At 37.1% G+C, this 16,794-nt stretch overlaps 3 protein-coding genes and 1 long non-coding RNA gene across 5 annotated transcripts; 3 read left to right on the forward strand and 1 right to left on the reverse strand.

Moving 5' to 3' along the window:
• Positions 1 to 2,727: 2,727 nt before the first annotated feature.
• LOC139191096 (glutathione S-transferase T2-like) lies at positions 2,728 to 3,469 on the forward strand. Its single transcript, XM_070811600.1, has 2 exons — positions 2,728 to 3,018; positions 3,101 to 3,469. Exons 1-2 carry the CDS (start codon positions 2,728 to 2,730, stop codon positions 3,467 to 3,469), a joined length of 660 nt encoding a protein of 219 aa, XP_070667701.1.
• A 1,361-nt stretch (positions 3,470 to 4,830) lies between these two features.
• Positions 4,831 to 5,301, reverse strand: LOC139191097 (uncharacterized). The gene has a single exon (XM_070811602.1). The coding sequence runs from the start codon at positions 5,299 to 5,301 to the stop codon at positions 4,831 to 4,833; it is 471 nt and encodes a 156-aa protein (XP_070667703.1).
• A 2,330-nt stretch (positions 5,302 to 7,631) lies between these two features.
• Positions 7,632 to 8,511, forward strand: LOC108169897 (uncharacterized). The gene is made up of 2 exons (XR_001786211.3): positions 7,632 to 8,131; positions 8,271 to 8,511. It is a non-coding gene; the product is annotated as an uncharacterized lncRNA (long non-coding RNA).
• A 3,648-nt stretch (positions 8,512 to 12,159) lies between these two features.
• On the forward strand, positions 12,160 to 16,207 carry LOC103407118 (embryonic protein DC-8-like). 2 transcript variants are annotated; one of them, XM_029091065.2, is made up of 3 exons: positions 12,160 to 12,580; positions 14,431 to 14,546; positions 14,716 to 16,207. In XM_029091065.2, exons 1-3 carry the CDS (start codon positions 12,192 to 12,194, stop codon positions 15,984 to 15,986), a joined length of 1,776 nt encoding a protein of 591 aa, XP_028946898.1. In that variant the 5' UTR covers positions 12,160 to 12,191; the 3' UTR covers positions 15,987 to 16,207. The 2 variants fall into 2 exon arrangements, with proteins under 2 accessions (XP_028946898.1, XP_008344290.2); XM_008346068.4 differs by having other exon boundaries at positions 12,163 to 12,580; positions 14,707 to 16,207.
• The last annotated feature ends 587 nt before the right edge of the window (positions 16,208 to 16,794 follow it).

A 16,794-nucleotide genomic window follows, 5' to 3' on the forward strand; every position in this document is an offset into this window, starting at 1 on the left:
CTCACCACGAGCATCGTCTCTAGTTGAGCAGCCTCGCAACGTGTGCTACCTCCAGCTGAGTATTGCTTCACGTTAAGCACCGTCTCATGCCGAGTATTAGTTCTGAACGACATCTAGTTATTTCGGCCCACACATAGATTGAATTTGAAGTATCCAGCCAAAAGACTCTCTTGACTGAAAACTTGGGGGACTCTTATTGTACCATATATTGGGCCTCAATATTTGGCCTTATGTTTGGGCTTCATCACTAAGCCCATGATCTATGTAAGAGGGGAGGGAACCCTTAATCTATAAAAGGGATCCTCCTCACCTTCAGTTTGAGGAGGGAAGAGACAAAGAAAACAACATACAGAGAGGTAGAGAATAACACAGAGAGCAAATACTAAGTCTCTATAGCCTCCATGCATACTGTAACCTTCATCAACATTTAACGACATCAGTGTGGACGTAGCCCAACTTAAGATGAACCACGATATATCTTTGTGTTCTTGTGCGTTTGTGCGATTCACGGTCGGATTTACGTTGGTCCAAGATCCACCGGATTTTGTGCATCAACAAATTTCATTTAGGGAATGGGGATATACGACTCACAAACAACTGTGACCGTCCTTCTTTTTTTTTCATATCAACAAACACAAATTCTTTTATTTTCGAAAGCACCTGCATCCCAATATAAAAACTTAAACAATACATGAATCATCTATGTTTTGCTTTGCAAACAGCCAAGGGGATAGGAACTAAAATAAATTTCGTGACCAAGAACCTCTTAAAAACCAAGCTTGAAAGCATAAAAACAAAGCTTTCAATCTTTCTGTGCAAATAAATATCACAATCAATTCAACCCCATTTCTGCAATCCAAAGCATCAAACTTCATACAAAAATACAATAATTTTTAGAATTTCACCCAAACATAAAGAGAATAATATTGTTAGGGGCAGAGAAGAAAAAACCAGGGAAAAATGGAATATGGGTTTTACCTGAGGACTCTAGATGGGTTTGTGATTTCTCAAGAAGATCATGTGGTTTCTGATAGAGAATTGACTAAATAAAAACCCTGAATGAAATATATATTGAGAACAATGAATTATTTTTTTTATTATAAGAAAAAATTGAACTGAGAAAGGGTGAAAGCGAACATTCCCAATTGCAATCCGATGATTTTAGCCAGGAAAAACATTTCACAGCAACAAAAAAAGTGAAATCAAAAGCACAGTTGATGTATAACTTGACTGATAAAGTGGAAACTTGAGGCTTCAAACTCTCCAACTGGAGAAGAAATAACAGTGAAAACGCATAAAATAAAAAGCCTAATTTCCAAATCATTTAAAGAGAAATTAAAATATTTAATTTGGGTAAGGGATTTGAACAAAATACTCTTTTGTTAACCTTCCATTCCCACTTCCTTAAGATTCATCCTTATTTCCTCCTTTTTTTCCACCCACTCCTTTGGACGACAATTCTCTACTCTTCTTTTATTTGAATCAAAACATGGAATTACATTTTCTCAGCTACCAAACAAAAACTTACAAACTAAAATCACAGAAACACCAAAACTAAAACATGAGATCACATTTTCTCAGTCAATAAACAAAAATTACAAATCCAAAACTAAAAAGAATCAGAAACAAACTAAAACATGGGATTGGTGGAGGCCATACCTCCGAAAGCATATGCACATACAGCTCTTCGAGAGCGGGCCCAACTCCGGGGTCAGAGACGGAAACAGAGGCCAATATCCTCAAGATTTTGCATTGACGATTGTGAGAGCGGGATAAACCGGTCGAAACGAAATTTGCACGTTTTGGAAAAAATACGTTAAGGAATCGGTATTTTGTGAGAGAAAAAAAGCAAGATTCGAGAGCGAGTTCAACAGCGACAGAAGCGCAGATTTGTGAGAGAGAAGAAACCGAAGAAAAAATGGAGAAGATGCAAGAGCGGCTTGGGCGATGATCGACCGTGGCAAGCATGGACAAATAGGTAATCACGTTTTTCCACCAGGTGGAAGGCAAGGGCCTATCCTGACCTTGAAAAAAAAATATATATATATATATATGTGTGTGTGTGTGTGTGTGTCTATTATACCTATATCCTTGCTCTAAAACCCTCATATTGTTTCTCTTAAAAAAAAAATCCCTTCTGGTATGATCAACTCTAACCCTGGGCTATTTGCCGAATTTCCTCCCAAAATTCCCCCCCAAACACCACCCAACCCAAGCTAAAACATTGGGCTAAAAGCCAAATGCTAAAGCTGGGCCAAATTCCCCCCCCCAACAAATCCCCCCCCCCCCAAATTCCCCCCAAACATGCGTGGACTCGTATGATTTTGGGCCAGTCTCTCCCCGGTCACTCACGGACGGGCCCCACGCGGGCTGCTTGCCATCACGTCCCGACAACATAGGACCCCAGCGTCAGGGCCATGTCGGCCACTTGCCCGAGCCCAATGGCTCTTTTCTGCATCTGACGGCCATCGTTTAAGGACTGTTGGTTGATCCAACGGTTTAGATTCAAATTTCATTTTTAAATCTAACAGTAAAAAAAAGATCTAACGGCTCAAATTAAAATTCAATGGCTAAAATAATTAAATAAATTTATTTAATACAAAATTTACCCAAAAACTCTATAAATACCTATGTATTTGTTTAAACATCCACACAAAACTCAATTTTCTTCTACAATTCTTCCAATTTATCTTTCTACCATTTCTTTCCATTTCCAAATTGTTCAACATGGCAAGAGAGCATGTTGGAGGTCGTAATTGGACCTATGAGGAAGATGTTTCTTTATGCTTGGCATGGGTTTCTGTTAGCGAAGATGGTGCACTTGGCACAAATCAAAATAAAAAGGTTTTGTGGGATAAAATCATTGTAAAGTTTCAAGAAAACTGTAACGGCGGCGGGCGGGACGGTGGTGGTGTTTATGATCGGTGGAAGACTATCAACAAAGCATGCACTTTATGGAAGGGAAGCTTGGAGGGAGCCATGGTTGGCATGCCTAGTGGAAGGAGCGCCATAGAAACTGTGAGTTTTTTTCTTGATATTTTATTTGTCATGTACATAATATTATTTTGCAACTAATTATTTTTATGTATTTTTTGCATAGGGTGACAAAGCAATGGAAATTTACAAGACAAGAGTAACACACAAAAATCAAGTTTTTAAGTTGCAACATGCTTGGGACGTCCTCAAGGATTGTTCAAGGTGGGCAACCAATGTAGACCAACAATGGGGAAAATTATTTCAACGTGAAGCCGCACCGAGAAATGAAGGTGTCAATGAAATGACCCCATCTCCTTCTTTAGCAAGGCCCCCAGGAAGAGATAAGCAAAATGAAGCAAAGAGAAAAGGGAAGTCCCAAGATTCGACGAGTGGAGACTTTGCTACCGGAATTGCAAAAATGCACGAAACTCATAGCGCTCGCCAAGAAGAAGCGGCCCGAATGCGTTTTACAAATGAAGGAAATCTCGGATAGGGAGGAAAATAGGTTTGAAATTGAATTCATGATGAAGGACCTCAACAAATACACTCCAGAGAGGAAGAAGTTCTTACGTGATAAGTAAAAGGAAATTATGCGAAAGTCTGCCTCAAGGAGTATGTTTCAAGATGATGAATCCTCTGAACCTTATATCCCAACATTTCAACGAAGTCCATCACCAAGTGAAGATGGTGGATATGATTGTTAAGTTTATGTAGTGTATGAATTATGTGCTTTATTAATTGTCGTTTGTATTAAGTTTATGTGGTTTATGTACTTTATTAAATTTATGTCTTATTAATTATTGTTTCTATTTAATCTAGATGTCTTCAATAATTATTGTACTTATTATTCCACACTTTGATGTAGAATATATGGCTTCAATAATTCAACCTCCATTCAATAAATTATCCAATGTAGTAGACAAATAACAACATAGTACACTTAAAATTATTACATAAATGCTCAACCAACATCATCAACGTTCACCTTCTCGGCGCTATACATGCTCAACCAAATCCTTGCGAAGTGTGTCATGAATTTGAGGAGCATGAATTCTATTTAAACGTCTTATATACTCACCCAAGGTGACCCTATCATGTTGCGTCTCGTATGTGGTTGGAGCGAAATATTCAACACCTCTTGCAATAGCTCTCACATGTGTTGGTTGGTCATCATCCACATCTTCGTCTGAATCTTCTTCAACTTTGATGTACTCATCTTTCACAATCATATTGTGCAAAATTATGCACGTCATCATGATTGAATAGAGGTCTTCGGGTTGCCAAAATCATACAGGCCCTCTAACAATGGCTCATCGAGTTTGTAAGATCCCGAACGCTCTCTCCACATCCTTCCTGTAAAACTCTTGCCTCTGCAAAAATAATATCTTCTTTGCACTATCGGGATGAGAAAAACTTTTGACAAAGGTAGACCAACTAGAATAAATACCATCAATTAGGTAGTAACCTAGCTCATACCTATTACCATTTACCTTGTATCGAAATTCTGGTGCCCATCCATTCACAACTTCATTGAACAGAGGAGAAGACCAAAGAACGTTGATATCGTTGTTTGATCCGGAAGAGCCGAAGAGTGCATGCCAAATCCATGTGTCGTAAGATGCCACAGCCTCCAGCACGATGGTTGGCTTGTTATGACGGCCCTTGAATTGGCCAGCCCAACCAGTAGGACAATTTTTCCACTCCCAATGCATACAATCGAAACTTCCTATCATGCCAGGGAAGCCTCTTTTGTCTGCCTTACGTAGAAGCCTTTTCAAGTCTTCACGAGTTGGCTTGAAGAGGTATATGGCTCCATAGATAGCTTAAATTGCTTGACATAAGCGCTTCAGGTTCTCAATAGCAGTACTCCGCAAGTTGGCAATATTCGTCAGTTGAGTCAGCAGAGCACCCATTAGCTAGCATTCGAAATGCAGATGTGAGCTTCTGATGAAGTGATAGACTTTGTCGGCCTACAACATCTATCTTCCTTGCAAAGTAGTGGTCATGATTGACAACTGCGTTCAAGATGCCTTCAAAAAGCTCTCTCCTCATCCGAAACCGCCTCCGAAAATCATGAGCAGGAAATCTCGGCCGCTCAATGAAATAATCTTTCATCATTTGGTCATGACACTCTTCTCTATCACACTGCACAAATGAACGCCTTGTGACAAAACCACGATGGCTAGATTCGCCATGGTGCTCATATTGCATAAATGAGTTTACAAGTTCAGCTTCGGCGTTGATCAGTTCTAAATCCTCAATGTCAAGCCTTGCTTGGTATTGTGTCATCTCTATTGCCCTACTACGCCTTCTTCTATCACTCATTGATGAGATATTGAGAATTTTTAGGAAACAAAAACTCTTTGAAAGTTGAAAGATTGGTGAATATAGAGGATGATTGAAGGTTGAAAGATTGTGTGATCAACTAATATTGGACATGTGTTTATATAGAGGATGATTGATGAACGGTTGGTGAAAGTTGAAAGTTTGGTGTTGAACGGTTGGTGAAAGTTGAAAGCTTGCGTTGTGAAAAATTTAATGATTTTTCAATATTTATCGGAATTTAAATTTTTTTAGATTAAAATGTTCATAAAATTAATTTACAATAGTCTACATATTTATTTTGTTTAAAATTGATTTAAGAAAAAAATTAGCCTAAGTTCATTCTTTAATAATTACAGGCTAAAATTTTAGGTCAGAAGGGTTGGAGCAGAAAAGATGTTTCTGGGCTAAAAGCCAAAATTTTTGGGCTAAAAAATTTGGCTTTTAGCCCAAGGGTTGGAGATTGTCTAAACACTTCAAATAAATTCAATCATTATCCCAAAACACTTCAAATAAATTCAATCATTATCTCTTGTTACGGTCCTTTATCACAAATCAAACCTTTAAAACTAATGACACGCTCCAACCTCGATATCCCACATACTAGGGTAGGCACGTGCTCACAAACACTTGAGGGTGACGAAGCCATTTTTGACATGTATGCAATTAAAAGATATGTAATTTGAACAATTATACCAAAGATGGAACGTGTTGAGAGCATACAACTAACTAAGAATCATATGAAAGAATTACTAGGTAAAGATATGATTAAAGGAATGATACCTACACTGAGAAGACTTGAGGATACTTAAGCCAAAGTGCCCTGATACAGGGATCATGTGCCTCGATCCTAACTCAGATTTTTCATTGCCCGGGAGCCGCTCAAACTAGCAAGGATGGAGTCGCTTCCCACCGATGCACTTATCTCATGGCCTGACATGGCCGGAATTTGTCGAAAAACGGTCGGCAGGTCTCGGGTTCTCTCGCTGGAATTTGGGCACGACATCTCCGCATTATAACTTCGCCGGAGACGGCGAGAACTCGCCAAGAAACTCAGTGTACCATGTAATATCATCGTGCAATGGGAGAGATGGAGGAGGAGGAGCCTCAATCGATATGGGGTCAAGATGGTGGTGGGGTCGTGAGAGGGTGAGCTACGGTGGTGAGGTCATTATTGTTATATATGTGTGCATGCCAGTATATGTGTGTGATGCAAGGGTATGTGTGTGAGGGCTTGGGAAGGAGAAGAGAGAGGTGGCTGAGAGATAAGAGATGGGAGCTGAGGGAGGATGGTGTGTCCCCGGAGAAAAAAGAGAGGAAGAGGGTTTTAGAAAGAGAAATGGAGAGAAAATTATAGAGAGAGAATGAGAACTTGGGGAAAAAAGGGCTCCCCAGAAATGGGGAGGAAACCTGCCACGTGTTAGCACCAAAGTGGTTCATGATGGAGAAATATCTCCAATTGTAAAATTACCAAAATTCCCTTATTGTTTCGAGTCCCGTAAAATCTTCGTTTTAACTCCAATTTCAATTCCGCTCGTGCCCACGTGTTTGTAACAACGAGTACTACAAAGATATGCCAAGGAAACAAGTCTTACATGTCACGACACAACGATCAACAAAAGTCAACACTTTGCCTCAAGGGGTATTTTCGTAAATTCACTCATTAAAATTATAAAAACCGTAAAATTGGGAATGGATAGTTACAACTAAACCCATCATTCATCTTTTATTTATAAAAATAAAAAATCTTGCCCCACACTCTAATCTAATCTCTCTCATGGTATAACCTAGAGATTTGAGAGCTATTACTTATCTCATTCTCGAAATTTCATATTTTTTGTCATTCCAAATTCTAAATCCATTCAACTTATCAACAAAAAATTACAAATTCATTCAATGAGTAACAATAAGATTTGTAAATCTTCATTATTGTCTATAATTTTTATTTGTTTCTACTCTATTCTACCTCTTACATTATTTTATCAACAACGAAATTTATTAAAGATGAAAACCACTAGTACACAATCAAATCTGAAAGCCTCCATAGCCGAACTAGGGAGGCAACAGTCCCAGATGCAATGATTAACTAAAGAAAGCCCCACATGGGCTAAAGTATCAGCAACAAAATTCGCCTATCTGAAAATGTGGTTCCAATTTAACTTGAAAATATGAGGCCAATCGTTTGATATCATTGATAATCTAGCTAAGGTGCCAAGGAGGAGTCCACTTACCTCGAGCCATCTGGATAACTAACTTTAAGTCCTTTTCAAGCATCAATTTTTGGATAACCTTCATCCTTGCAAGCAGCAATCCTTCCTTCAAGGCAGTAGCTTCCACAATAGTGATAGTGGCACAGTAAGGCCTAAAATGCCACCTCCCCGGAGTGATAGCAATATACATCCACTCCACAGGGTTAGACCCAGAGTGAATATAAGGCCAAGCTCTCCCCCACGAGGGAAGGATCTAATCAGGTGGTTCTCGGATCGATCGCATTAACTAATCCTGTATCCGTAGTCAAAGCACTCCAAGTGGAGTCGGTTCACTCCTGGAGTACGGATTGGGCCATGTATCCTTGCTCAAGTGCTAGCCTATCTTGCCTAGATTGCGCGGTACCTCCTCGCCTATGTGAAATGTCAGACTGCGCCTACTAACGCGGCTGCGCATGCGCCTTCAAGCCACGATGTGGAAGAGATAAATGGTCTTTCCCTGATGTGGCGTACGTACGTCAGAATGGTCCCCTTGATGCCCACATCTCTGATGACTCTGGGGAATGTCGGATGACATGGACCGACTTTGCAACGCTTATAAATACGACTGATGGCTCCTAAAAAAGGTTAGACATTCAAAACCCCTAAAAAGGTACCACACCAGCATCCTCCCCTACCTTGCTGACTTAACCATCGGAGCCTCCATGCCAAAACCACCCCCCAACGCTTGGACTCAGAATATGTGCTTGTTTTTTACCTATGCAGGTTCCTTACTTAGCAGTCACAAAAAAATGACTACAACAGACACCATCCAAATTTAACGCCCCTGCACCAATAGGTCTCCCCTACTGATCCTACCTCTTACTTGACTGTTAAGGTTTGTAATTATTCATTGGTTCTCCCTATTGAGTCTAATAATTCTTTCAGTAGTATAGATGAAGAGGTTATTGTGCTATTGTTTCAAAATATGACAACTCGTTGAGGATAAATATTATTATTTTGGATACGTATTATGATTTTTTTGGTTAGTGATTTTATATATACTACTCTTTTTTTCTTTTACATTGTGAGAGGCTCCTTCTCACAAGAAATCCTGGCTCCACCACTGTCCAGTATGCTACTATACTCCTTAAAATGAGTACTCAAATATCAAAAGCTTATTAGGTGTCATTTGTACACTTTTTTTTTGTGGAGTTTTTTTTTGCATTTATGGTCAAATGATCGTCACCTGAAATTATTTCTCATTTTGACAAATGAGCACACTAAGGCCTCGTTTGGCAGTTCGAACTGTATTGACTATTTCAGTCAGATAGGATAATTTGTCATTGGATAGTATTGACTATTTAATTGGGGGTTTGGTGCAGTACCGGATTAAAAACTCAATTCATCAAAGATTATTATGTTCATTTACTTCCTCAAAATGAGGTTGAAGAACATTTATAGCACTGAGTTTCACAATTTAAAACTAGCAAGAGAAATGGAAAAAGAGTCAGCTTGATTTTGTTTTCAGCGACCCGACTAATTATATAAGTTATCTGGTGTACGTCGTATAAAATAGGTCGGACCGCATAAAAAATCTGGTGCTAATTTAATACGGAATGACACCAAACACCGGATAGTATTAAATAGTACTATCCAGTGTGTTATCCGGCATGCCAAACATGCCCTAAATATGCTACTAAATCTCTAAATTAAAATGAGTACTCAAAAGATTAAATGCTTATTAGGTGTTATTTATACACCTTTTTTTTTTGGAGTGTTTTTGCATTTATGGAGTCAAAAGATCGTCACCCAAACATATCCAATATGGCAACTAGACCCTTAAAAATGAGTACTGAAATTCTTATTGGTGTAGAAAGTTGCTTAAAGTAAATTTATCCACATTGCTTGCAAATTTTCATTAAGAACAAATTATTTTACAAAGTTTCAATATTACATCGATGCATTATTTGTAGAAATTTCAAAACTAAGCACTTAGCCTGATATCGATAATTCTCTAATTTGGTCCACAAATATACCTACCGAAATACAATATATACCAAGAAAAGAAGGAAAATCAAACGAACTCAAATAAAGTAACGCAAGAAAAAAAAATTCAATGAAAAAAAAAAGAAGATAAAAGTAAAAAACAAAATTGGATTAGGGGACTATAAATACAAAGATATCGATATTTCTCTATTTATTTTAGATATTTTTGTTTTATATTAAAATATATTTTGAAAAATAATGAATTCACTAACCAGCTTACATGTTTTTGTAATCTTTTTTTTTTTTTTTTTTTTTTTTGAAATTCTAATGAGAGAAGGGCAATTTGGATATTATGAAAGCTTCACCCTTTTTTATTTCTCCTTTTACATACTAGCATATGGGCACACACAAAGTGTATATGAAATTTTTTTAATTTTGTTTTTGAAGTAGAAGGAGAGAGGAAGAGAGCGATAGGGAATGTGGGGATGGGGAAAGGCTTTATTTTTTATTTTTTTATTTATATTTATGTTTTTAGTTTTTAATTAGAGATATGTTAAAATTACATGTAGGTGAGACTTTGAAGAAAAAAAAAGAAAAATTTGGTTGTGTGAAATTACATTTCTGCCCATATTTCTTATTCATGTTCAGTTTTAATTAGATGGTTAAACTGATAATTTCATAGGATTTTGGTTGACAATGAATGTTTTATTAATATGTAGTTTAGATATAGATAAATTATATATATATCTGTACATTAGACTCAATCTGAGAATTTTGGTAAAGTTTTGATGTAATATGTGATCAACTTGAAAGATTTTAGATATATTTCGATTAAAATTTTGGTGCAATTACGATCATAAAATTCCTTATGGTTGCTAGTCAATATATCAATAGTATAATTTGAAATTGAAAGGCAATAAAACAAAAATTGTCTTAACATCTAAAGTGCCTATTAATAGAACTTTGTTTGTCAATCAAAATTCTATAAAATTACCATTTTAACCCCCTCATCAAAACTGACAAAAATAATAAACATTGGCAATTTAGAATTGCATGCAACATAAATTTTATGAGTAAACAGTCGATTTACTCTCTGAACTTTCACTTAACTTTCGATTTCCCTCATGAACTTTTTTATTGGAAAATTAAGGACTCAAACTAATTTTTTTAGCCGATTTGCCTCCTACCGTTAGTTTTTCATATATTTCATCCATATTTCTGTTAAGTGAGACCATGTGCACAACATGTGAGGGTAGTTAAGTCATTTCACTCATAAAAATGATTAAAAAAATTAAAAATAAATAAAAAACAAAACTTTCCCTTTATTTTTTCCTTCTAATTCCTATCCTCAATTTAATTTTTCCCTCTCATTCATTTGCATGAGAAATGGCATATGGTGTTATTGTCTTTATAAGTAGCTAAGTTAGTCTTTTTCTTGAAGCATGTACTACCATTTTTATTTTCTCTAACAAATTAATAATTTGACAAATGCTCATGGTGTTATTGTCTCTAAAGCAGTGCATTAATATAAGAAACATGTTCATAATACTCATAAAAAATGCTCAAGATAATTACATACTTTTCATAATGTCATAATAATCCCAATACAATTCCACAAAATGATCCTTAAGAAGTTGGAAAACATAAGAGATTTTACCATCCATAAGGTATATAACCCATAGAATCTCGATTACAAAATATGGTCATTCCACTTAACCAAACACAAGCAAAATAAGGTTTTAGTTATCAAAACAAGAGCACAAACATTCTGCTCGAAACGCACATGACACATGGAGATCAACTACACTTTTCATGGCCTTCCTCGTTTGGTTGGAATTTTGTACCTAAACCTATTTTCATTTCTGATGGTTGAGTAAGGTTAAGGGTGTTATGTTTTCCAACTTATGGTATTGGGATATATATCTGTACATTAGACTCAATCTGAGAATTTTGGTAAAGTTTTGATGTAATATGTGATCAATTTGAGAGATTTTAGATATATTTCAATTAAAATTTTGGTGCAATTGCGATCATAAAATTCCTTATAGTTGCTAGTCAATATATCAATAGTATAATTTGAAATTGAAAGGCAATAAAAAAAAATTGTCTTAACATCTAAAGTGCCTATTAATAGAAATTTGTTTGTCAATCAAAATTCTATAAAAGTACCATTTTAACCCCCTCATCAAAATTGACAAAAATAAAAAACATTGGCAATTTAGAATTGCATGCAACATAAATTTTTTGCTTTTTACACCAACCTCACACCCATGTAAACATAACATATCCTATTGAAAAATAAAAAATAAAAAATAAGTCAATGTTAAAAAAAACTGCTCCATCATTGTCCCATTTTTCCTACTGATTTTTTTAACTTTAAAAACTAATCACGCTTCTCAATTAAAAAAATGAAATGAAATAAAATTATTCACACACATACTAGGTATCTGCTATTATCAATAGTATAATTTGAAATTGAATATTTTTGTATAGATAAAATTAAACAAATAAATGAATAACTCGATTAAAATGTAGGAATTGGTCATAGTACCCTTTTCCTAAATTGAGATTTAAGGAGCGTGAAATGCGGCCGACACAGGCTTGACAAAGCAACACGTGTAGGGAAGGCAGCGGCACGACCTCCTTCTACCTTCCATAACGGTCTGAATAACTGCCACGTTGATCCGAAACGCGTCACGTTGAAAACCTGTCTGATCGATGGACGCCCAAACTTCTCTCTCCGACTTAATTTCTCCAACAGTCGAAGAAGAAGCAGCAATTCTCAGACGCATATTTACATACAAATGCAATGAGCTCGCTCTTCAAAACTCTCATGCTTCCAGTAGCATTTCGAAATATTCTTACCAACCCGACATATATCCAGTGCTCAGGAGTGAAAATCCGATAAAAAAGAAAGAAAAAAGATTGATCATGGGGAGGAAGACAGTGTTTTTAATGGCGGCGGTGCTGTGGCTGAGTATGGCGGCCGGAAGTTGGAGCGAGGATTCTGCTGTGGACAATGCCAGGGACAACTTGAACTTGGCAGCTGGAAATGCTAAGGAAACCACCGAATCGTGGTTTGATCGGGCCTTCAACAAAATCGCAGAGTAATCATTTTCTATTTTTGTTTTCAACTTTTAATTCCCTTCCTCGTGCCATTTATTTAGCCAGACATACACAATTGAAAATGGTCACAAACTATTAAGAAGAAATGAAACTCGAAGGATATTAACACGTGAAGAAGACTCTTCAAAGAAATCATTACTCTCTGTCACGATGTTGCATCATTTTAACGTTCAAAAGATATGATCATAACTGTTTATGCTCTTTAATATTATCAAAATATTAGCAATTTATTTGATTTACAGACCGTTTAGTCATAATTCCTATGAATGCAACAAATTGAGAACGTTAATTGTTGGTATAATTCGTTCCATCCCTACCAATGAGAGTAAACAGTCTTCAAATCAAGATGATTTTTAGATGATAAGGAGAATGAATCATTTTTGTTACTACGTTTGTGCGGTAAAATGTAGTTATTATTTTATGAGGAATTACTCAACTCACAAGTGTTATCCTTAAAGGAATACCAAAGTGATGTATGTTCAGTGTTGTTCTACTTTTTTTATTGAAAGTTTGCAAAGATTTGCATTGGGTATAACCCTTTTATTTATGCACCATTCCCTTTGTGTTTGCACGTTTTACTTTTGAACACCCTTTTACATCAATTAATCTGCTTATTTTTCTATGCTAATACAGTCTTACTAATTACAAAAAATTGGATTATAATCCTTAAATAAGGCCAATTTTTCATTAAAGTTGGGTGTGAGATTAGATATTGACTTTGGTCCTTGACTTTATATCCATCTCATCATTTTTCTACATTCCACTTAAATCTAGCTAATAGTTATTGACTTTTGTTTTGTTTTGTTTTGTTTTTGAGTATTTTTAGGGTATTGGGTTTCCACCCATGCGTCCCACGTTCGAAACGTCGCCCTTCCCTTTAATGATAATAAAATTTTAAGAAAAACTTTAATACCTGTAAACATTTACAATGTGCTATTAGATATCATGCTTCTATAAAAACAAACCTCAAACAAAGTTGAGAGAGACCCTTCAAACAGAAGTAGGAGAAACAATCTTATACATATGAATCTATACATGAACATATATATTTTATGTACCGATACAAATGCACCTATGTATAGGGGCATTTAGACTTACCTAAGTAAGATATATAGGTGCATACATATAGGTTCATATGTATAGGTACACAAATATACAGATATAGGTGCATGTATACACACTTCGACAATGTTAAGTTTTATACAAAACTACCTCAAGGGCTCAATTGATTTGTGAAATTCTTATGTTGCCTTTCCCCCATACAAAACCGGTTTTTATCTTTTTGTTCTTTCCCTGTGGTGTTGATCAGTTTGAAGGGTTTTCAAAATGTGATGTTTCAAAAGCCCTTGTTTTTATATTGCTGTTCAGATATGGTGACATATGTATACGAGAATTTACTTCCCCAAATGCATGAGGTTGGTCTATCAGTCCGTTTTGATGGTTCTTAGGATAAGTGTTTAGTATATATGTAAGACTAAAAAGGGCGACCCCAAGCCAACAAGGCTCCCCGCTTTGTGAGGGTCCCGGGGGAGGGGAGGGGGGTTGGGGAACGTTTGTCTTATGCAGCCTGACTCTTGCTTTGTAAAGAGATTGTTTTCACGATTTGAACCCGTAACCTTTCAGTCACAAAAAATCAACATTTTCATTGCCCTAGACTGTATGTCTTAAATTTATGCCAAGTGTGTATAATATAACAGGTATATTGATCCATTAGGCCTCTTTGCTAACAGCTCAAGCTCTGAGATTTTGGGTTCGATGCTCTATAGTATGCTGCATAAACGTGTTAATGGTTGTTGATCATTGATAAGTTGTGTGGTATGGTGCTGTCCAGGGGTCTTGGATTTAGCCAGGATAATGCAAAAGATGCTGCTAACAATGCGATGGAGAAAGCTGGAGATGCAGCGTCTACGGCCACAGATAGATTAAAAACAAGCACATTTGGAACACGTAATTATCAATTTACCTTAATTCTTTTTCAGATGAAGTGCTTAATAAGTAAATAATTAGGTCTTCAAAAAAGTATAATTGATTTCATGCTTCTGGGTTTATTTTCTGTTCTCCCTAAATGGATCATCATACTGTTCTGTTCCTGATTCCCAAATGGCAGCGGATGCAGGCAAGTTTGGTCATGACAGCTTTGATTCGTCTATAAGAATGCCTACCGATAAGGTTGACAATGCCAAAGAGATGGTGAGAGGGACAATGGATTGTGGAATGGAGAGAGCAGCAAATGCCTATGGTGAAGCAAAGGATACAGTGAATAATGTTGTGGGTGCGGCTTCTGATAAGGCTCGTGATGCAGTGGAGTATGGAAAAGAAACAGCTGCCAATGCATATAATACCGATAAAGTTCACAATGCGAAAGAGACGGTAAAAGGGGCAGTGGGTTCCGGAATAGACAGAGCAGAGAATGCCTATGGTGATGCAAAAAATAAAATGAATAGCGCTATGGGTGCGGTTTCTGATAAGGTTAATGATGCAATGGAGTATGGAAAAGTAAGTGCCTCCGATGCTTATAACACCGATAGAGTTGAGAAAGCCAAAGAGACAGTGAGAGGGTTTGTAGGTTCGGGAATGGACAAAGCCACGGATGCCTATGGCGAAGCAAAGAATACAATGAATAGGGCTAGGGACGCGGCTTCTGATAAGGCTAATGATGCCGTGGAGTATGGAAAAGAAACAGCTTCCAATGCATATAATAGCGACAGACTTGACAATGCCAAAGAGACTGTGAAAGGGGCAATGGGTTCCGGAGTGGAAAAAGCAGCGAATGCCTATGGTGAAGCAAAGAATACAGTGAATCGGGCAGTGGATATGACGTCTGACAAGGCTAATGATGCAGTGGAATATGGTAAACAAAAAACTGCCAATGCATATGATGGAGCCAAAGAGACAATGAACATGGCCTCGGATAAGGCCTACGATGCCAAAGAAAAGGTGGCGGGAGGAGTTGATTATGGAAGGGAAAGAGCAACGAATTCATATGATGAAGCGAAACAAAAGGTTGGGGAGTCGTACGCGTCTGCTAAGGCCTACGATGCCAAAGAAAAGGTGGCAGGAGGAATTGGTTACGGAAGGGAAAGAGCAGCGAATTCATATGATGAAGCTAAACAAAAGGTTGGGGAGTCGTACGCGTCTGTTAAGGATAGTATGACTTCGCATGCCAAAGATAACTATGAGGCTGCCAAGGGAGGAATCGATTACGGAAGGGAAAGAGCAGCGGATGCATATGGTGAAGCCAAACAAAAGGTTGGGGATTCATACGCGTCGGCTAAGGATAGTATGACTTCAAGTGCAAGGCATAACTATGAGGCCGCCAAGGAGTCCGCCTCACAAGCTGCTGGTGATCTCGGGGCTACAATGAGCAATGCAGGTTCGGGCCAGTAAGGAATTAATTAATTTTCCGCTGGCTGAGTGCATGTTAGGTCCATAATCTGTGATCAATATATATGTTTTTTCTCAGTAGCTAGGAAAATGCTGGGAGTTTTGTGGTGTATTATGTATATGTTTCTTGTTTTCTCATACTCTGCCTTGTAGAGTACGTGTAAACTTCTAAAATCAATTTTTAATCCTGTACGTATACAAGGAACTTGAGTTTTGTGTTTTTATATATCATGTATCCTTGTAAACATGCAATGCCCTCTCTCTCTTGAATGTAGGAATATTCATACTCTCAACATAGATTCTTCTAAGTCACGGATGTGACGCAATTGGTTAGATCGGTGTGTGTTTCCATCTGTTCACTCAAGTTTAAGTTTGAATATTGCTCCCCGTAGTTACTGACTTGGAATGAATATAGTTTATAGTAAACATGCATGTACATATTTTTGCGTAACAGCAATATCGAATAAGGTTCTTTTTCTTTATACAAATGATGCGGAGGGAAGTTTCGAGCGCATGATTACAGATGTTAAAATAAATACTCTAATCAGATGAGCGATAAGTCTTTTATACTCTGAGGATGGTTTGAGTCTTTCTAGGGAAGGTTTTGTGAGTATATAAATTTTGTATTACCAAGTGATGTATTGTAATTCTAATGGACAACGGGTTAGCTTATATCTTTGGTTGCAAACTTGCGGTCGAAGTATAAGAAAGATACTAGGAGATGTGTGACGATATGATAAGAAAAACACTAGGGAGATCAAAATTTTTGTACCATGTACAATGCTAAATCACCTGATGTGGCAGCCCATGT

The sequence above is a fragment of the Malus domestica genome, chromosome 02 (assembly GCF_042453785.1).
Source record: "Malus domestica chromosome 02, GDT2T_hap1".
NCBI classification, from domain to species: Eukaryota; Viridiplantae; Streptophyta; class Magnoliopsida; order Rosales; family Rosaceae; genus Malus; species Malus domestica.

Bases quoted from the DNA above. Each gene is read 5' to 3' on its own strand.
- LOC139191097 (XM_070811602.1), bottom strand. From the start codon at position 5,301: ATGAGTGATAGAAGAAGGCGTAGTAGGGCAATAGAGATGACACAATAC.
- LOC139191096 (XM_070811600.1), top strand. From the start codon at position 2,728: ATGGCAAGAGAGCATGTTGGAGGTCGTAATTGGACCTATGAGGAAGAT. The intron at 3,019-3,100 runs GTGAGTTTTTTT...TTTTTTGCATAG, and splicing joins GAAGGAGCGCCATAGAAACT to GGTGACAAAGCAATGGAAAT.
- LOC103407118 (XM_008346068.4), top strand. From the start codon at position 12,192: ATGGACGCCCAAACTTCTCTCTCCGACTTAATTTCTCCAACAGTCGAA. The intron at 12,581-14,430 runs GTAATCATTTTC...GGTGCTGTCCAG, and splicing joins GCCTTCAACAAAATCGCAGA to GGGTCTTGGATTTAGCCAGG. The intron at 14,547-14,706 runs GTAATTATCAAT...CCCAAATGGCAG, and splicing joins AACAAGCACATTTGGAACAC to CGGATGCAGGCAAGTTTGGT.